This window comes from Diadema setosum, chromosome 7 (genome assembly GCF_964275005.1).
Source record: "Diadema setosum chromosome 7, eeDiaSeto1, whole genome shotgun sequence".
NCBI classification, from domain to species: domain Eukaryota; kingdom Metazoa; phylum Echinodermata; class Echinoidea; order Diadematoida; family Diadematidae; genus Diadema; species Diadema setosum.
In genome coordinates, this window is record NC_092691.1 from 1,194,670 (window position 1) to 1,216,215 (window position 21,546).

A 21,546-nucleotide genomic window follows, 5' to 3' on the forward strand; every position below is an offset into this window, starting at 1 on the left:
ATACATCCTCTATCCTAGCAATCCACGGGCAAAAAGAATTTCCAAGAGTACAAGTGCCCTTGTGCAAAACAGAAAAGGTTGTCAAAACTCGAATATTCTAAATTTCGAGTAAAGATGGCTTGTAATTAGCATCAGGCTTTGAAGGAGTGTACAAGAGTATTCAGAGTCCCAATTTCAATGGTAGCAGGCATCAAAGCGACGAAATGAATAAAGCTGTAAACCGTGCGTATACCTCGTTATTCGTGTCTCGTTCTTGCATTCACATTTTACAACTATATGCCAGAAGTGCGTGTCGCACTCGATACGACACCATGAATGTGTTTTGAGACTTCCTCAGTATAGAATAATAAGCACTGCTGAAATTGCGCTGAATACTTGAAGAAAACATTTAACGCACAAAGAAAAAAACAGCTCATCAAATTTCATAACGTGTGGCAGAACTTCAGTCCCAGTAATCTTCACTCGTTTTCCCCTTGTCTGCTTTAGAGAGTTTTTCATGTTCTAGTGCCAAGGGTTCGGATAAAAGTTCATGGTGATGTTTACAGCACATTACAGGAATTTTAGAGCGTAGTCGCTAAATGGTCATATTTTACGACAGCGATTCGTCACCCAGATTCCACAGCAGGCTGACAAGGTGGGCCCGATCCATCGATCTCAATTTGCCCGTCCTCCAATCCATCAACAATTGTACCATGTTATCAAAGACGCCGCGCTCTGATCATGTCATTTTATCAATATCATTCACAGGTAACAAGGAGGTATACATCATGCGATACCTTGCTCTTAAACAGACATTTCATCCTTTTACGCCTTTGTGTGTGAGAATATAGCTGTAACATAATTACAGCAGCTGGGAGTTCCGATTTCACGGACTTCAAGCTCAGTGATGTGTTATATAAATCTACGAGGTATAAGCTCAAAGTGTTGGTGTCTCCTCGTCAACACGGATCAACGGTTGGAACAGGGAGGTGTCTCTTTCCACCTCCCTGGTTGGAATCACCGAGTGATAAAGGGAAGCTACCCTAAAATATGTGTGAAATTATTGAATACATCTTAGAAGTATAGTAGTAAAACACACCAGTAAAATGTTAGTGTAGTTTGAGGACAATTAAACTATACATTCCAAAGCTGTGAATGATTAAAGTTTTGGTTAATTCATTTGCCGTTATCATGGAAAATGAAGACTGCAACAATTCGTGATGTCACAGTGCTTGAAAGATGCAAATAAAATTCAACGGGAATTCCACACAGTCATGTCCGTTTTTTCTAGCAAAGGGAAAAAGCACGTACCTCAATCAGAAAGCCGGGTTAATGATATATGTTATTCTTCACATACAACATATTATGTCAAAAGTACGTCCAAGGACTGTGTACTGTTCATAATAAGAAAGATAGGTTCAACTTAGCACTCTTGAGGTGCAGACCAATGTCACACTGGGAACACCTTCAAGATGCTCCCATTGTGACACTGGACTTGAAAGGTGCAAAAGTGCACCCGTAAAGGTGCTTCCTATGTGGTATTGGTAAAATGTACAAAGCTGAATCTATTTTTTTTTTCTTAGAGTGTATCTTATTTCATGACTGTTTGATTTTGTTGAATTCTTTTCATGTCTTCTTTATATATCTGTACTATCTTGACATCACCTACTGTTGAGGCCTTCCCATCCAGCAACGGCAGCACAAAGTTAAGCAAAGTCTAGAAAGCTTCTTAATTTTGAACGGTTTATCGAATTTCCTCATATTTGACTGATGCGTTCTACACTTTTTTTTTCTTCACTCACCGAATTCATATACATATATTCTTTTAAATCACTTTTCCTTCAAAACACTTCAGAGTTTCAGAGGTTGATAGTGCAGATATGTACAGGATTATTGGTGTTGCTTCTCCGTGTATATTGGACACACAAACTAAACTTGAAGTACTTCACTTCTCAGACGACATTATAGGCTTGCAAATTGCCCTTTCCACTCTTTAGTAGGCATATACATACTTACTCTGCCTATGATATCTCCCAGTGACGTTTGGATAACGTTTTGTATCTCTTTTTGTACAATTATCTCTTTTAAAATTTATAACATCGATATGCTTTGTATTATTTGTAATATAGAATGGGGATGATTAATGAAATCAAACTAAACTATATCATGCTTATAATTGCGGTTATATCCAATTTTGAAAAAAAAAGTGCTCAGCAAAAGTTCTAATGAAAATCACATTTTATACATTCTTACTCGCAAAGCCACTGTTTGAGCGAAGCCCTGTCAAATCAGCTGACTTTGATAAAGTGGCCATCAGAGCTCCATGCGCCAAAGTGAACTGACATGGTAATTTTCCTCCAAACGAGAAATGTTTTGCTGGTGAATTACTTTGATTAACCCCTTTTTGAAGACACAAAGAACGCTCTTGTAGGCTTCTACCTTTGATTACACACTCACAAAGAATAAATGCAGTTCTTTTAAGGTTCGGCTTCTTTGGCGAAGGCTATGTCATGCATTAAATAACCCCTCCTCTTTTCTCAAAAATGAATACAAAAATAAATTGAAATTCAAATACAAATAAAACCTGACAGTAGAGTTGTTAGCCTGGCAGACCCAAGGGGCACGATAAATCACGGAACAGTCACATTCTACAAGCGAATTCCGACACAACCAACACAAGTACACCCACACACCCACATCATTCCGACTGTCATGAAAAAGTGTAACAGACCTCATGAACAAAGCAACAACAGCCAAAAAAAAAAAGGAAGAAAAAAAAAAGGTGTTTGAGCGCATTCCACGGAGTCGTCTCTGATTATAGCGAAGCACGGAGGTGATCAAATAACTTGTTTCTGACAAGCACAAAACTTTCTTTGGAAATAGTGTTGTTTACATCAGAACACAAAATGTATTCCATGCGATCTCTGATTTCTGCCTCCATATCAGTCTTCATACTGAATCCAATTCACATTTATAAATTTAATTGACAGCCTCCAGAACAACAAAATAAGGATTGTATTTGTACCGATTGAATTTCTTAAATGTTGTTGAAGGGCAATATTTGTGTGGAAGGCGTGGGTTGGACTGATTTGCCGAAAATGTGTTTTTTATACATTTCGATTGTACAGTTCCACACGGTATAGTCGTGAGTTTGATCGAACTGTGGGTATATGCTCTTGTATGTTGTGTATGTGTCGTGTCTGTTGCAACACATTATTGTGTGTGCAGAGAGATGCGATGAGCTCCTCTTCATTCAAATAGAAAAAAAAAGTCGTGTGGATGGTTTGAAGGCGTTTGTAGCATTTGTCACTGGATATAATATGTCCTTTTCAGATCGTACATCTGCCACCCTGGAGATCTAAAGTTCATGCATAGAAATGTGTATCCCGAACATATTTACTCACATCAAAAGTAATAGTCATGTTTTTTTTTTGTGTGTGTGTGTGTGTGTGTTTGTGAGCGTAGTTAGGAACTTCCTACTTTCCTCTCTCTCTCTCTCTCTCTCTCTTTATATTTATTATTGTCTTTGTACTTTCACTCTTCTACAAGCTGTCGCGATATGTCGACCAAATTCTTGTAACTAAAGACTCATCATTCTATTCAACACCCTCGGCTATCTATCTATCATGTCTATCTCTATCGATAGACAGATGGATAGATCTATTAAATCATCTGTCTATCAATCCATTATATGCTTCTTTTCATGTATTTCCATTATGACTGCAATCTGTGTAAAGATATACGTTCCTTTTCTCCAGTTTAGATAACATACAATCGTAATGAAACAATGAATCTACTTTCATCTTGTCTCATACTCCTCTTTTTATTCAATACCATACCATACCATACCATACCATACCATACCATACCATCTAATAAAAGTCATTTTCTTTCCTCGTGTGAGAGTTATTTAGGTATATCTCACAAATCTGTCCTTAGTCTGCTGACCTGAAAGCTGAATGATTTCAGCGTGTCATATACTAGCACGTAGAATTCCACCTGGAGTAGGCCTAGAATTCAGGAACTCAAACACACTCGCAGGCAATACATACAAAGAGCGGGGAACCAGATGTATCGAAAACCCTCTGTACTCCCTGGATAAGGCTTATCAATGTGGTTTGAATTACCAGCCAAGTCCTTTTCACCCCTGAATTACAGTAATCCGTTTCTCAGCGATTTTTCAAACACCAGTTGTATGGAACGAAAGTATATACATAAGTTCTTTTCCCAAGCAAAGTGACATTGGTCCACATTTTTTTTTTCTCTTCGTTTCTTTATTTCTTAAATCCCAGCGACTTATTCATTCATTGTCCCCTTGTAAATTAGTGTCATCGCCCGTCCATACTTACTGACTTATTCAGGCTCTCGCAACTCTCCCTCATGGCGATAGCTATAGGGGTCACAGACGAAGTCAGAATAATATCGTTCTCGAATCAAGCCAACCGTTTTAACTATAACTCAGACAAACCAACCAAAGCAAAGTTTTGGACTAGAAGAGTAAACGTATGCTGTATGTGGGCGGAGAAACACGTCTGCCCAGCTGTTGAATGTCCCGTCAGTGTTACCCTCTTTATTGCAATCTTATGAAATCAAAAGAGTTGTATTCATATTCCATACATGCCATACGTTTCCTAATTTTCTATTGACTGTAAGTATAGCTTAATGGTTTGCAAGTTTCTGATATTGGGCTTTTGCGTGAGTATGATAGGGCAAGTGTGTGTCATAGGATAGAATAACATGGTGGAGCTAGAGCAGTTTCTGTCTTTGTAATGATAGTTAGTATAGTTCTTTTTTGTTTGTTTGTTTTTTGAACAGGAATTGCGGTTATAAAGTGACGTTTCGCGTAGTGTAAAAATTGCTACACCGGTTAATATCAAGCTCCGTAGCATGTCTATTTTCACGTGCGAGTTGAAACGTGAGTCTGCAATTGATGTAATACTTCCTTGAGAAAACCTAGCCGCGGAAACGTTTGCACCTTTCGTTTGGATGAACGTCGAACACGACTGATCTTGAGCTCCTAGGTTCTTTTCTTCTCATGATAAATACAACACAAAACACTCCCAATAGCAAACAGTATTAAGGCCAAGCTTTACTTTTCTTATTTCTTTCTCTGTTTTAATGCGAGCTCGACTCAAAGCTTTAGTGAAAATAATGCAAATGAAACAAATAAAATGAGACGAGGACACAGCAGCACTGAGGTCGTTTCTATTTGTATATCAAGTGTCAATCATATTAAATATTAAGATCTTCAGATGCCCTCGTCTTCCTAAATAACCAATGGTCCCATCTCTGTGACTTCTAAGCGTACAAAATATACAGTCAATTATCAAACCAATCAATTTCCCAATCAGAGAAGAGCAAGTGTCGGTGTTTTCCTTTCCTTCGGTATTTAGGATTTGTTCCGGTTAACTAGTCAACCCCAAACTGCATACTCCACAATACTATAGTCCATCTGTTTCCTGTCTTTATTTTCCTCAATTGTTTATCACTGAAAATATTTGTTTGTGTTCTATTGCCAGAGCAGAGATGGACAAATTCCTTCGACCAAGGGGCGGCAGTCTGAGCCTCTTCTGCATTCTTCTATGTCTGCTATTCATTCTGTCAGCAAGGGGCGAAGACTATGAGAAGGTATATGCACTATGTATAGTGTAATCAAGAAATCTGAATAATAGAATTCGAAGGAATTCGATCAATTAGACAAATAAGAGTCTTTTAAGATGTCATATACGTAATTCGTTCTGTAAGATACTTCTGTACAATTTCCAATGTAGCACAAGTTGTCACACAATGTGAAAATGTACCCCATGAGACATAAAATAGGTCTACATAGACGATTTAAATGCACTTATGACTTTCAAACTTGGGACGTACCTACGTACAACACTGCTAAGTATCAGTGAGCAGCGATATGCCTCCGCCCCGATCGACGGGTGCCAAAGGTATCGTTTGCTAGCTGTCCATCTGTCTAACGTTTTGTTCGTCCATACCACCCGTTGGCGGATTTTCTTGATTTTTTCCTCGGTAGGTTAACTGAGGTGTACATGAGCTGATCACATTTTTAGCGAAATTAACAAAGATTCAAGGTCAAAGTTTACAGGCCATTGAACTTTTTGTGAAAAAAAAATGCCAACTATGACATCAGCTGGGAATGTCGTGTGATAGTGTAATGGTGGGAAGGACAGGGTAATATTATTATACTTACTCAAATTCACATACAGCGCTCCGGGTGGCATGAATGTTCAAACGTCACTGTAGTTTTGCTTTATAGAAAATGTGTAAATAATATAATCCATCCACATCCCCAACATGAATGCCCAAGTGTCATGAAATTTGACAGAGGGATAGTTATACAACCTAGACAGATATTTGGTTAGTGAAAATGATAGAGGTGCAATGAAGATCAAAGGTCGTTCTTTGTCGGAAACACTGACAGGTCTCACTCAGATCTCATGGTTTGGCCCTGGTGTAACCGGGAACCATGATGATGATTTGCCGTTTGGTACCTGGCCTTACAAAGAGATATCCGGGTGCACGTCACGAGACCGACACCCACACGTCATACAGCCCACAAGTCATACAGCCCATGAGTTCGACACTAAGCCAACAAGGCCCACGAGACCGACACATTACACGCCGTGTTGTATCTGTCGAACTCGTGGGCTGTGTTTACCTAGTGTCGAACTCATGGGCTTTATTTGCCTAGTGTCGAACTCATGGGCTGTATGACTCGTGAGCTGTATGACTCATGGACCTGTTTTCAATGTCGAACTCGTGGGCTGTATGACTCGTGGGTGTCGGTCTTGTGGGATGACCCCGAGATATCCATCATTATCGTCGTTCAGCATCATCGGCGTGATCATCTCATAGTAATAAATAAAGGCAATAAATCTCCATTAGCCATTGTTGCAATGTGTGACTGTGAATGAATCAAGCGTGTTTTTGTTCATCGTTTGTTCGTTTGTCTTTCAGTCCGACGATAAACCTTCTCCAGGTCTCATCAGTGTGTCCAGGACATTGACGCTGAGGCGACATCGAGCGAGGAGGTCATTGACGAGTGTGTGGTCGTCGTGGGGAAGATGGTCAGCGTGTTCTCGGACGTGTGGTGGCGGATCGTCCTTCCGAACTCGGCACTGCATGAGCAGGTACTGATTACACATCCAACCTCTTGGTCGATGTCCCTTATAAGATCAGCACTTGGGTCTACTCTGGCTTACCTGCTATCGAGCAGGTCGCAAATATTAGTAGTGGCGCTCTAACCTCTTATGGTGAACTTGTTTTTAAAACAGCTGCATGAAACATATTATTACTTCCACACGTGCATTTTCCGAGCGTTTCAGACAGCCAGAACGTTATCATAATTGCATGTGTATGAATATGCGACATCTACACAGCAACATATCTTCGCAATGAATGTAATGTAATGCAAGGAAAAACACAAGCGGTATAACTGATTTAAAAAGAATGGGGATATATAGTGTAAGGAAGAACAAGGGGTGAAAGAACCAAAAAGTAAGATTAGGATAAGAGAAAATAGTCATAGTGGGAAAAGGACGGGGAGGAGAGGAGTAATAGAAATTTAGAACAAAAGAAAATATAAAAGAAAGTGAATATGACGAGAAAGGATAAAGGACGAGAGTGCTTCAAGTAAAAACAGTTGCGTTTTATCGCATAATGCCATTTGTTTGGTGTACACTCTGAGGTTCAGGAAGCGTCGTCGCAGAGGAATAGAAAAATGCTTTCTTCCCTTAAGAGGTCAGGGGAAGATTAAGATCCCAGAGATATGGCTCAAAACTTTATCTTTGCCATTCTTCCTCTTTCACTTGATTTCTCTGGAGAAATATGATGCACTCATATGAAAATAGAGCTACTCGATGACTTATATCGACCTCCACTTGATTTTATTTCTCATTCAGTTTCTTTGTATTCTTGTCACGCAATTGGGTTCACTTGCCAATATTTCCAATGGGTGCAAAGCACTTACTAAAATAAGTGAACTTTCGAAACATAGAAAACGTTGCTGTATCATAAACCTCCTTCAAAACCCGCATCTGTTGCAGTTGGAGTGGATTGTACTGATCTTTAACGTGGGGCTGTCTAAAGGGCTTTTTACACTTGTGTTTCTTAACCCCGGACTTTCTCTGACCCAGGACTATCGTTAATCCCGTACCAATTTTTTCAGCTTTTTACACTCGCCAATTAGTCCTGTACTATCTCTTGTCCGGGGCTAAGGAGAAAACTGACCTTTTTACACTCGTATTTCTTAGCCCCGGACTTTCCAAACCATATGAATATTCGTAATTACGCTGTGTACTGTACACGTACACGCACGCACCGGCAGCACTTGATTACCTCGTTTCTGACTGGTCAGTGAGGGTCGGACTTCGTCTCCGCCGCTTAGCCCAGGATTATTTTTTCGTTCTGTTTACACTCACTTGCTTGGCACCGCAATTGCGGTGCTAACCCCTGCTATTTTGCAGGGCCAGATGGTACCGTACTATCGGTGGGGCTAGCCCACTTTGGCAAAAACGAGTGTAAACAAAAAGTGGGCTAAGGATAGTCCCGTACCAACGGTGGGGCTAAGCCCCCCCCCCCCCCCCCCCTTAGCCCCACCGTTGGTCCGGGGCTAAGCAAAAATTTACAAGTGTAAAAAGCCCTATTAGGATTACCGTTTCGTAACATCGAGTCTCTTCTTGGTAATTAATTATGATATCTATTCCATTTAAGCTGTTAGTAAGTGAAACAGAACGTTATATCATTTCATTTGTCTTTCGTGATCTTCCCTGGTCATTTTTTTTTTTTAGGATTCCGATGCGATACATGACCAGAGCACTGGCCTGTCCCGGATCAAGCCGAGAATACAGATCGTGTAATACCAAGGTAACATCACCTTACCTGCAGGATGCCACAGACTTTTCAATAGTTTTATGTCATTCCACACGTTATGATTTATCCTAATATTGTGCAATCATCACTGTTCTTATGTGGAAATATACCCTCTTCGATGAATGGAAATTCATCCTCTTCTGGTTAGAAATTGGAATATCTAAATCGAAACTGAAATTGGAATAGTCTCCTTCTGTCGGAATATATTATTGTTCTGTTTCTGGAAATCACTGTGAATAATTTACAGTCAGAGATTTCATCGACATATTGCAAATTCCACGAGCATTTGTATGCCCAAGTTATTTCTGAGAGAAAAATATATACAGGAGTGAAAAGTACAAATTTGCTCAAAAATAGCTAATATCCGAACAAAGGAGACAAGTTTTCTATTGTGGAAAGGACAAACATTCGATTACAATACCCTATTGTAATGAAGCATCTTGAATGTTATTGCATTGAATGAACAAAGTTAATGCTCCATGAATCCCGAGTTGTTCAGGGATAATGACGTGCTGTTGAATAATCATAGTTTACTAATCAAAGTGACATCGTCTTTCTAATATAAATATGATAAAATCGCCTTAGAAGCACAGGTGGATGCATGCAGAAAAGGTACTTGGGCACGATGTTACTCATCGAAAATCCAGTAGAAAAAAAAAATGGCATCATGTTCCTTCATTATCCTGATTTCCATCACCGAAGTAACATGAGACTGTGATATCCTCGATGGCTATATATAAATAGTGAACACTTCATTAACCTATGTGGTCATCAAGGCTATGAATGACCATTGGTATCCAAATAATCACATTCCGAAAAGTTTAACATAAAATTTGAAAATGTATCCGTATTTCACATCACTTTGATATATAGTGCCAGTTTGTTGATGGATGAGAGAGTAATCAACAAGAAAATATGAGCTCGAACCATCAAAATGTGTTCATCATTGGAAAAAATAGATGTCCCGGTGCTGTAGACACTGTTAGAAGATAATGATAACACATTAGAAGCGTCTCTGTGATCAATGAAACCATGTCACCCTCATTATTGTCACATCGTCTTCTTAATTTGATAATTGCCATTATTGAGATTTTCTCTTCCTCCGATCTTCCCTCCTTGCATCGGCTCAGGATTGTCCATATGGTGCCCTAGACTACCGGTCCGTCCAGTGCTCTGTGTTCAATCTGAAAGACTCGAGGGATAGGTTAATCCGAGAATGGCTGCCCGTCTACAACTGTAAGCATCGATCCGTTCAATTGTATACATGTACCATACAACCCATGATATCCTGAAGTCAGAAAAACCGAGTCCAATTTCCTACATAAAGAAGTCCAGTAGTGGAACTCCTTTTCTCAATGACAGTCTGCCAGTATCACACAAAACTTTCCGCAGTTTTGACGAAAGCAAGTATAGAAATCTGGTAAAGTCCTCTGATATCAACTTGATAGTACCTAGTCTGCAATAAGTAGACATATCTGACATAATCGTCGATACAAGAAGGTTATTTTTCGTCCACGCTGTTTGAGTTGTACTCCTAGCCGAAGTTGCTAGGCGAGTTACCTGTTCGATATAAAGGAGTTTCGGATATTTTGCCAACTGATCACACCATAGATCCAGGTCGAATGATGAACAATTTGAATTCAGTTCCAAATTTCGGGTATGGAGGTACTCGCTTTGTGTGAATTTTACCGTCTTCCCTCAGATAACTTTGGTTTCAGTTTTAACAAAAAAAAAAAAAAAAACCCTACATGTAGATCGCCATATTCTCACCATCAACAGATAACCTCACAAGCTCATTGTTGATTAAACGTAAATAAACACACTTTTTAGTCTCCTTTCCGAATTGCTGAACACATACAAGTTGCCCAGTTCAATGTATTATTCGTGGCATTTATGCAGCATTGCGAACCTCCAGTCACCCGCAATGAAAAAATAAAAAGACCGCATGAATGAATTTTAGATGTAAAATCTTATTTACACAGAAGTCACGCCTGACACGGAGCGAGTGTGTTGAGTCAACAGCGAAACGGCCTTTCTTGTACGCATCCTAAATCACCCGGAACTCGGGTTACGTGGGAGATGTACCAGCGTCATCTCCTTTGGTTTATTATTTCTATGTCACTTTATTTTGGCAAGCGGAAGGAAGTAATATTTCAAATTAACTGAAATCGAGTCTTTAGAGTCCCACGAACAACAAAATCATACAAGTCAATCGCTGTTTTGTCGCTAACGTCCATTTGTGAATTTTCTGCTCTGAACATAGCTTGCCAGTGCACAAAAGTGTAGTGTAGATTCACTGGCGCACAGGCAGGACATAGTCGAAACAAGTGGAAAATATCCCTAGCTAGCTCACTAACTAAATACAAAACAAACAAACAAACTAACAAACAAACAAAAAAACACGTGTTCAAATGAGATATTATTGATAAAAAAGAGTTAAACACACACACACACACACACACACACAAATAAAGCTGGATAACAGTCCCCATTTTGCTCTTTAAATTAGGTATTTATGGACAAATGTACTAACAGGTGATCCACATTATAGGCGCAAATACTGATCGACATGCCTTTTGGGTTTATTTCACCAAGTGGGTAACAGCCTTGACAAGAGTATGTTATTATAGTACAAGAGAAAAGAAGATTTATACTTCCCGTCGCCCCGTGCGAAAAGTAAATACAAATCTATCACACATGCCGGAAAGCAGGGACTACTCAGTATGTTAAAGCCTTATTTCACGATACTATCGTGTCTTTTAAGAAGGCATGCAGTAAATTGCTTCCTTGTTCTTTTCAAAAGACGTTAGGCACTAGACCAAAACGCAAACTAAAAAGAACTGAAGGTAGGAAGTGATCAATCAACATTGATTCTCATTCTTCTCATCAATCTCGTTGCACACACACTGGAAGGTCATGAACTCATGCTACAGAATGAACTTTTGGGGTCATCCCACGAACTCAACACCCACGAGTCATACAGCCTACAAGCTCGACACCCACGAGTCATACATGCCACGAGCGCGACACCCACGAGTCATACAGCCAACGAGCTAGACACCAAGTGAAACAGGCCCGCAAGCTACAATGTAGACACAAAACAGGTCCATGAAGTATATAGGCAGATAAGCCCATGTGCTCGACACTGGGCAAAAAGGGTCCATGAGACCGACACTGCGTAAAGCCTCGCAATGTGATGTTAATTGGTCTCGTGGGCCTTTCTTCTTTTTCTTTTTTCCTAATGTCGAGCTGCTGGGTCTTGTTAGCATATCAGTGTCGAACTCATGGACCCTATGTGCGTAGTGTCTAATTTGCAGACCTTATAGCTCGTGGGCCTTGTTCACAGTGTCTATAGCCCGTGGGCTGTGTGACTCGTGGGTGCCGAGCTCGTGACGTGAACATGAACTTTCGACACGCTGTTGAGAACATCAGTTCTTTGATTGGTTTTCAATCAATGTTCATCTTATATACTTCCATTTTTTTTTTCAGTAACGCGATATATGCTTCCAAGAGTTTTCAGTTGTGCGATATGCTTCCAAAGTTTTTAGTTATAGACTTCATATTGTCATGAATTATACTCACATTTAACCCTGTTGCCATGGTTACAAGTAAGTTGGCATCACTCGTCAAACTCATGACAACACGCAAAGTTCATACACTGTAATCATTACAAGCATGCTGGTAATAAGATCGGATTTCTTATGATCCACACTGGCGAGACAACTGTCGTATTTCCATCAAACATTCACATCTTAATAACGACATGAAAATTTCTTCAATCTCGGCATTTTCGTTCATCCAAATTCAGCTGGACCGCCCAGAGTCTGTCGTACTTTGTGGCATTTGACTTGATTTTCGACTCCATTAAAAAGCCATAATGTAAATCTCCAGAGCTCAGTTACCACTCAAGTCCATTAATCCTTGTCAATTCCTTTGCTTCCATTAAAATCTGCTGTCATTATTTCGAAATTAGAACGTGAAAGCAATGTTTCTAGTTCCGAACCGCCCACAGTCTATTGGCATATTTTTTCTCTGTGTGTGGTATTTCAAGATATCAAAGGAATGCATTTTGTAGCATAATTATAATGACATGAGCTAAAACACGGAAAATTATTATTTCGCTTTCAGCTAAGCCTTTTGCCTGTTGAGAATTGCATTTATATGACGATGATGATACAGATATAGGAGTATAAGCAATGACTTTCTCATAAATTCTTTATATTATTGATTAATATTTCCATAATTTGATCGTCTAAAGAGCTCGGTGCAACAAGACTGGTGGTCATTGCTATCACTATCATAACCATTTTTACCTGTGTCATTGAAAAAAAAAAACAATGATTAAAAAAAAAGTGACAAGTATAGATAGTACAGAATGTGACAACACACAGTCCAGAGATACATGTACCTTGTGAAATAAGTTTGCGATTGTAATATGATACTTTAAAAGAATTAATAGAAATAATCAACAATCTGTCAAGATCATCTCGGTGACGGTGATTTAGTATTTTGATAAAGTACTGATCCAAGACGACTTGTTTTATTTCGATACTCATAACTAGCCAATATCAACTTATGATCTAAAATTTACAAGTGATCTAATGTACAAGCAATTACCATGTGGATGCTTTCTCCACTACACAGCTCAAGGGGAATGTGAGTTGGTATGCCACACGTCTGATGGAGCATACATGTACACATTTGGAAGAGTACTCGATGGGACCCGTTGCCGATTTACGGATCAAGACATGTGCATCGCTGGTAAATGTGTTGTAAGTGATATACTAATAAAACATTCAGTGGCACTATTTTAGCTTCCGTAAATATCTTCGTCTACAGTGACTTGCATCAATGTTGGTTTCGACTCGAGTAGATCCGTTTCGATGAGTGCGAAGTGTCAAACGATGAAGGGTTGTTGTTTTACAGTTATACTTAGAAAACAAACATGGTAGCACATGACCGTCAGCGTTTGCAAGTTAGTCCCGCAGTACTATAATGTCTCTATGTACGGTTAGTCCAATGACCTAGGAGATACACACCAATTCTCAAGATTATAACGTGGCAATGCATCGTTTACCATCATTAGAGAAAATAAGTTCTGTTTTTTTTTTAATTGCTTTTTAACATCAATAACGACTGATGGTGTGGTATTAAACATTTCTACGCCTTGTGACTTTTGCCTTCTCACCGCCTTTCTCTACGAGACATAATATCGTTTGGGGGAAAATAATCACATAAAATGAGATCAATGTTCTAAGGGAATGACTCCTTCGAGAGCGAGTGAGAGTACTGTCATTTTTGTCAATCTTATGTGGTCCACAGAAGTTACGACACAAAGACGATGTATAAAATACATTTTTATCCCCCTCAAATGACCATTTATTTACCGCTTAATGCATCCAAAGTGCTGGAAATATTGTTACCAAAGGAATACGGCGTCGACGGATTTACGGCAAAATATTTCGGTTTTCCCTTAAACTTTGACCTTTCCATGCAGGCACAAATGCTAATTAATGACAAACCTGTGATAACATGACATGCTTACATTGCGACTATATCCCCGTCGCCCGTCTCTTGAGATTATGGAAATTTCGTTCTCTGCATTTAGGGCCTAACTGTAAAATCGTGAGAACAGCCTATTTCGTACCTCAACTTCAAGCCAGTATATTATTATTTTCCTCAAGTTGTATTTCCATTTTATAGTTTGTTTGTTGTTTTATTTCATGCTTGTTTGGCAAACATGTATTCTCACAATGTAGAGTGAAGCCTAGTTTAGCCCCCAAGGATGATATGTTTGCGTCTTCGATATGTTTTGTGTTGAGATGTTAGTCTTGCCTCGATGCGTTCATGCGCAGATATACCGTATAGGCCTATAAGGAGTAATATTATTGTTGTGTGAGAACAGAAGCAGCTGAAAATATATCTTTTGTATGTTTGTCTATACTACGGCTTTCTTCTTTCTTAGAAAGTAGGATGCGATGGAGAGTTGTACTCTAATCGAACACTTGACGTGTGTGGGGTTTGTGGAGGTCGCAACGATACGTGTGGCTACGTGCGAAAAATCTACACGGATGCATATCCTGTGAGAGGTACGGATACCCCTTAAAATACCCTTTTAGTCTTTGAAATGCAAGAACCATTTCTTTTACACAAGCTGAATTCCCGTGAAATTTTCCCGAAGGCGATATTCAGCATCGACTATTTACCCATATCTTTTAAAGCAGATTCCCTTAAGTTTGATAGCTATTAAAGCTAAACCAACAAGAGATTGAACAAGCAATTAAACGTTACTTAAAGGTTTGTTTTTGTTTTGTTTTTTTTTCAATTTGCCGGCTTTATAACCGAGGTGCGTATGGTTCTCGTATAAGTATCAGATTTTGATCACGATGTATGTACGGAGGAATATACTCGCGTACACTCACTCAGGTCCCCATCCTCAGTGGGTCTATCATTCACTAAAACTCCTCCGCCACAATAAATGTGCACTTTGAACTTTCACGTACTCGGTGAAAATCCCTTGAAAAGATATTCTGTTGCAGCATAACATTCCAAGTGGGTAAAACCACATTTTGTGTTGCGAGGTCGGCCCACAATAAGTCCATAGGCTTCGATGATGCATTATGCAAAACACCATGCCGAGGTGAATAATCATGTTACATGTATTATGTAATACACGTTTCGCTTAGATACTGCTGCGCAATGTACAATATGTGATCGCCATGACAAGCATATACCACGAATCTTTCTACCCCTTCAGGTTATCATACCTACAGCAAGATTGCTTCAATACCTGCAGGAGCTACAAACATCAGGATCAAAGACAGGAGTGGTCTGAATTATATAGGTAATCAATGAAACACTTTTTTCACTTGAGCTTAGCCCGACATAGCAACAACTAATGTCTGCGTGGTGCATTCCAAATATTGAAATACACTGAGTATGTATAGAGGTGTATATTAGCTTGTTACCATATAAGTCCTTTACAGGGGGGAAGCTTTGAATTTTAAAACAATTGTGAACATCATGAACTTACATTCAAGTTCAATTTGACTTTCAATTGATAAATTGAGTAAAATCTTCCATGTACTTATCTAGACACCACTACACACGTAGGCTCATAATGTTGGTAGTTAAACGTGTTTTACCTTATAGTAATGTTCGATTTCATGCTTATCATATCCAGCATGTCCGTGCAGCACGACGAAGTTTTGACGCATTATTTCAACATGCACCACATTTGTTTGTGACGTATATGACATGTGCATGCAACATGATATGAAAACATATTGATTGAATTTAAGGGTCAAAACTTCAAAGATTCAAGGTGATGAGGCGAGGTGTAAGTTGTGAAGTTCACACATCACTCAATCTATTGTATTTATGGGTGGAACGTTAACGATCAAGAACATGACTTCAGTCCAGTAACAGGTGGCAGACTTTGTAATCGAGTACCGGGTTAACGAGAAAATCAAGCGTAGTTTAAAGTAAACTTTACATCCCGTCTGAACGTAACTGTTATGTCAACACGAGTTAAAGCGATGAAATCGAACAGGTGGAATCATAACCCGCACGATAACCATTCCTCGCTTTAACAGTCTCATCACAGGTCTTTGTATTCTGAATGTCCCCATTTACTGATTTGTTTATTGGAACTGCTCCGGTCTTACACCCGAGACTCGGTGAACAATTTAACAATTGTAAAGTCACAACGAATTTGTATCTTATTTTCCTACGGTCCTCTCTAAAGAATAAGGAATCCATGTGGAGATATCTCATGTGAAAGTACCTGTATGCATTTATTCTACAGAAAATATGGACACTATAGTCCATGGCTCTTAATACATTACCATCTATTGTGACTGTACGCCAAGCGTGTTGCATTCCGAGCACTTTGGCAATGTGACTCCTTCCGCTTAATTCGATATTTGATTTTATTATCTTTTTTCCATAGAAATTCTTGAAATGAAATCACGACAAATTTATAGCTCTTACATGACAGCTGAATGATATTATTGTAAAACATTGATGATTTACTAAATATCATGATTATCATACAAACATTGCATACTCTATTCTATCAAATCCTGGGCTTATGTGGACAATTTCACGCTGTAATCTGAAATATATACATTAAACCATTTTCAGGAATGTTAACTGATGGTATGGCACGAACTGTCTATCCTTATCTCCTTAGAATTTCATTTAATGTGGTTCTTTTGAATCACATGATACAATCAATAATCACAGTTACCATTAAAGATCCACAGTAGATTGGATACAAGTTTGGAGGTCACTTATAACATTTCTTCACTTCCCCTCTTAATTCTTCTCCTCGAGAAATGAAACGAGGTATAAATGACATTATCAAACTTACAAGTTTACCCACAACACAAAGCAAAGCTTAACTGGCTTTATGTCACCTGAAGCAGCGAAATGTCCAACAGTTCAATATACAGTGCAACATGTGAGAAATGTGGTTGCCATAATGGTTCCTACGCTTGTAACAATACGTTGGTTAACCTTCACAGCACTCGCTCATGTAAGTAAAGTAGGGTCTACAATGTATCTCCTTTCAATTCAAACTGACCTAAAGCTCTGGAAGACGAGGAGAATAATTTCATTTTGAATGGAGACTGGTCAATCAGCTGGCCGGGAGACTACCAGGCAGCCGGTACGTCATTTCGCTACGAGAGAGGGAGCAACGGACTGGAGAATGTGGTAGCAGCGGGTCCGCTCGACAAGCCTGTCAACGTTTTGGTAAGAAACTTGTACTGAAAATTATTTCAATCTATAAAAACTTTGGAATAAGAAATTATATTCTTCTTTTTTTCTTCTTCTTTTTTTTTTTTTCCTTCTTCTTCTTCTCCTTCTTCTTCTTCTTAATCTTTAAAGGGCTATGCGGCCGGTCTTATAGAATTTGTCTCCCATCACCATTTCCCAGGCATGGAAAAAGGAGCGAGGCTAACGAGTGCCTGCAAACTATGTTGCGTCACAGACTGACTAGAAGAACAATGCTTTCATAACGATACCTTGTTAACGAGACATCGTGAGATTGTCATGCAAGCAAAAGCTTCTCAAAAAGAAGGCGTAAAAGTACTGACTTTTTACTACTGTAACTTTTTTTTTAAACTTAACATGATGCATGTTCGGAGAATATCTAGTTTTATTAACATTCTCGTCTACAGCTGAAACGAATCATGTCCTCACCCTAATTTTTGCCCTTTAACACTGACAGATAATCTTTCGAGAGCGGAATCCTGGAGTTGAATTCGAGTATTTCCTGCCGCCGAAAGGAAAGACGGAGACGGAAAAAAACAGCGTCAACTACAACAATGAAATCCAAATGCTGCCTTTTATGCCAGGGTTGGCAAACTCGCCTGAAAAGAGGAAATTCGGCGCCATAGGTATATACAGTAGCCGTAGTCTCCCTAAGACCTCTGCCAATTGTATCGCTGCGTCTTTGTCGGAATTACATAGCTTATACTGTACGCTTGGCGACTTGAACCACTGTTTAATTGTGCGTGACAGAATTGAAAAAGAGACACTAGATGATTATTCCAAAAAAGCTCAGACCTTTATTTTCGTATCTGAAAAAAAAAAAGTGGAAGGGATGAGATCAGTACATGCTGATGATTATATTCACGGCAGTACGCGATAGACAATCACTAATCACTGAAGTAACAGCAATAAGAATAACGATGATTGAACAGATTTTTACGGGATCCCTCACTCTGAAGACGATGAGTCTTGTTTCCGATTATTGACAAAGAAGTTCTCACTATTTCTCTTCTGTCTCCACCCTAATAGTACCATACCCTCTTCTCCCATATTATATGCTGCTCCACAATGTCCTATTTTGTAGGGTTCCTCATTGCTTCTCTATATCATATTATTGTCCGTTTTCAGTCTGGTTTCATTTTTAAAGTCAAATTAATGTAATATTCTCTTCCTTTTCCATATTCGCTTCCAATTCCATATCACTCTTTTTTTTTTCGTATTCGATGAATTCTCCGATTAGATATTTAGAATTTCAGATTCATTCGCTATTTCATATGCCTTCCATCTCCTTCACTCTTTTCATATTCCAAACAAACCTATCAACCCTGATAATTAACACTCTCTATACGACATGGACTTGCTGCGCCAAACCCAAAAGGTGCCAGGCGAGGTAGTAGCTCACTTATCCAAACATTCTCCCTATGTATTTCATAGTCAGCTGTCATCTACTCCCTATGACGAAATATGAAATGTGTGCAAAGATGGTTATTTCCCTGTCGACAGCATTCTTGTAACTCCTGTCTTACCTTTGGAGCTCTCTTCTCGATCCAACAGAGCCCCGAAAGAAGCCGGTAACGCCTTACCTCGGGCATGCACAGTCGCCTGCAGACAATAACCAACAAACGTCAAAGAATATCGAAAGCAGTAGTAACAAAGACAAAAACAAGAAGGACAGAAAGAAACCGAAGAAACGTGAGTCATATCTTTCGCAGAAAAAAAATAAAACATATACTTATATACTATCTCAAAATTTCAAGTTTTTATTTAACTCCGTAATCTAATAAGAATGCCTACAGTGCAGTCGATTAATGAAAACTACGCGTGAAACAAACATTGTCATGTCTACCAATTTTAATGATGTAAGACTCAGGATGTTATTGTAATGAATAGAAAATGGCAGACAAATTAGGGGAAATTCAATAAATGTTAACACGCAAGGTTAAGTCCGTGTTCCCTTGGCTCTTTTGTTGTCTGAAGTAAGAAACGCTGTGTGAACGAAAATGAAACCTCAGAACAAATACAGACTCGTTGTTCCACTAAGGGTGAAAAAAAAAGACAAGGGCAGAGGTACATTGTGGCAAACAGACCACAGAGACGGGAAACCGGAACAAGTGAATATTTGTGAATATTTTTTGTTTGTTTTGTTCCCAATACTTATCTTATTTTTTTTTTTTTATAGGTAAGTAGTCTTCTTAGAGGTAAGAGGAGACTATCGGGAAAGGGTTGCGTACAGTCGTTGTTTTATCAAAACGTCAAAAATGATTAGTAGTCAAGTCCAAGCTTCATTTCCTTTTTTTTTAAATCAAACGCCACCCCCTTCCCCATTCCACAGCCTTTACGAAAAGACTTGGTTAAAACTTAACCATGTTCATCACCTTAACAGTTACAAAACAATATTTGTGTCGTAAAGGCTATCAGCTATTAAGGAAATCAATATGTCACGTTAGTAATTACGAAGTCGACTTTCTGTAACTTAAAGTTCAGTCCATCGATTCTGATTATTGCGAGGTCGCAACTTGTGATATTACAGACTCTTTATCATTCAGAGTGAGTTATTTGTAAACGATTTTCTAATGTGTTCTCGTCTTTCATCATCCTCGACAGAAAAATGTGGTAAATGTAAACGAGTGAAAGGTCGTGCAGAACACTTCTGCAGGGGTTCATTTGGTAAGTCACTTTCACATTGTGTTGGAATTTTATTCTATTTCCGTATCTATCAATATTTTGTGTTCCCCTCTGTCCCAAACAACAACAAAAACAAAACGAAATGTTGACTAGGATTATGACGGTTACATCGGTCTTTGTAATCTATTCCTTATTCCAGCACATAGCACAAGCACGGACAAGTATTCGCTATCGAAATCAACTTCACTGAAATAAGTCCGTTAGAAATGTAGAGCACTTTGCTTCCTTGTCGGAACTTTTCTTGATTTAGAAGAGCCGAGTTGTGTCATGTTTTCTTCAATCTTGTGAACATTCCAATGAATGTATTTCATATTTCGTTTCAAAAATTAACACTGTAACTCCAGTCTGACAGCTAGCAAATTAACAGGATGATTTCTTGCACCTCCCAAGCTCTCTTAGTCGAAGTCGTCGACCAGTCCACCATCGGCGGAGAAACGCGCTATGATGTCGACATCGAGGTGACCTTCAAAAACAACATCCACCTAAACCACCGAGAGTATCTATGGGTCCCCAACGCTTGCCCCTGCCCCAAGCTACGGACGGGAGGTCGGTACATTGTGACTGGTAGCCGGGTGAGTAGCCCGGAGACAGGCGAGAGTAGACTGGTACTCGAACGGGAGGATATGGTGGTGAAATACAAACCAAGACTGCGAGAATCGTGGGATCGTCTACAGTCCAGGGAACAAAAGGTGTGTGCCAAGTACACGTGAGGCAAATAATACACCCCTCTGGGAATACAAACTTTAAAACTTTCTTTCTCTTTTCGTACACTTGTTTCAATGAGAACAGTTGGGACTAGCCAGAGTGGACTGGTTAGAGGTGATCGCAGCTTACTGCTGGAGTTGTTGTCACTCACAAACGGAAGACCTGAAATTCACGAGATCGAAGTTGGGGTCACCGAATAAGATGCAGCACTGACCGGAAGTCACTACTGTGAAAAGAGAATAGAGAGTACCTAAAATCGAGGAATGTTCGCCTGCATTTTAATTTCGCGAATTTCGCGAGAGCCAAGATTCGCGAAATTAAAGTGCAAGCGAAAGTTGTTGTCTACTCTACAATATATTATGCATTGAGTGTAAGAGGCAATTCGCGAAAATTTCATGTCGGGAAAAAGGCCGTCGGGTCCAATTCGCAAAAATTCCATGGCGCGAATTGTTTTACAGTAACCTGGGCTGGCGTCCCGACACATCACACATTTCGTACCTATCTGATCACACCCTC

At 39.3% G+C, this 21,546-nt stretch overlaps 1 protein-coding gene across 1 annotated transcript; it reads left to right on the top strand.

Moving 5' to 3' along the window:
- Positions 1 to 578: 578 nt before the first annotated feature.
- Positions 579 to 21,035, top strand: LOC140230547 (ADAMTS-like protein 5). Its single transcript, XM_072310691.1, has 13 exons — positions 579 to 634; positions 5,499 to 5,607; positions 6,949 to 7,121; positions 8,781 to 8,856; positions 9,993 to 10,098; positions 13,507 to 13,634; positions 14,828 to 14,951; positions 15,620 to 15,706; positions 17,456 to 17,619; positions 18,098 to 18,266; positions 19,195 to 19,211; positions 20,187 to 20,307; positions 20,716 to 21,035. Exons 1-13 carry the CDS (start codon positions 579 to 581, stop codon positions 21,033 to 21,035), a joined length of 1,650 nt encoding a protein of 549 aa, XP_072166792.1.
- Positions 21,036 to 21,546: the final 511 nt, after the last annotated feature.

Coding starts and splice junctions, on each gene's coding strand:
- LOC140230547 (XM_072310691.1), top strand. CDS start 579: ATGGTCATATTTTACGACAGCGATTCGTCACCCAGATTCCACAGCAGG. Junction 635..5,498: donor TTCCACAGCAGGCTGACAAG/GTGGGCCCGATC, acceptor TTCTATTGCCAG/AGCAGAGATGGACAAATTCC. Junction 10,099..13,506: donor ATGGCTGCCCGTCTACAACT/GTAAGCATCGAT, acceptor TCCACTACACAG/CTCAAGGGGAATGTGAGTTG.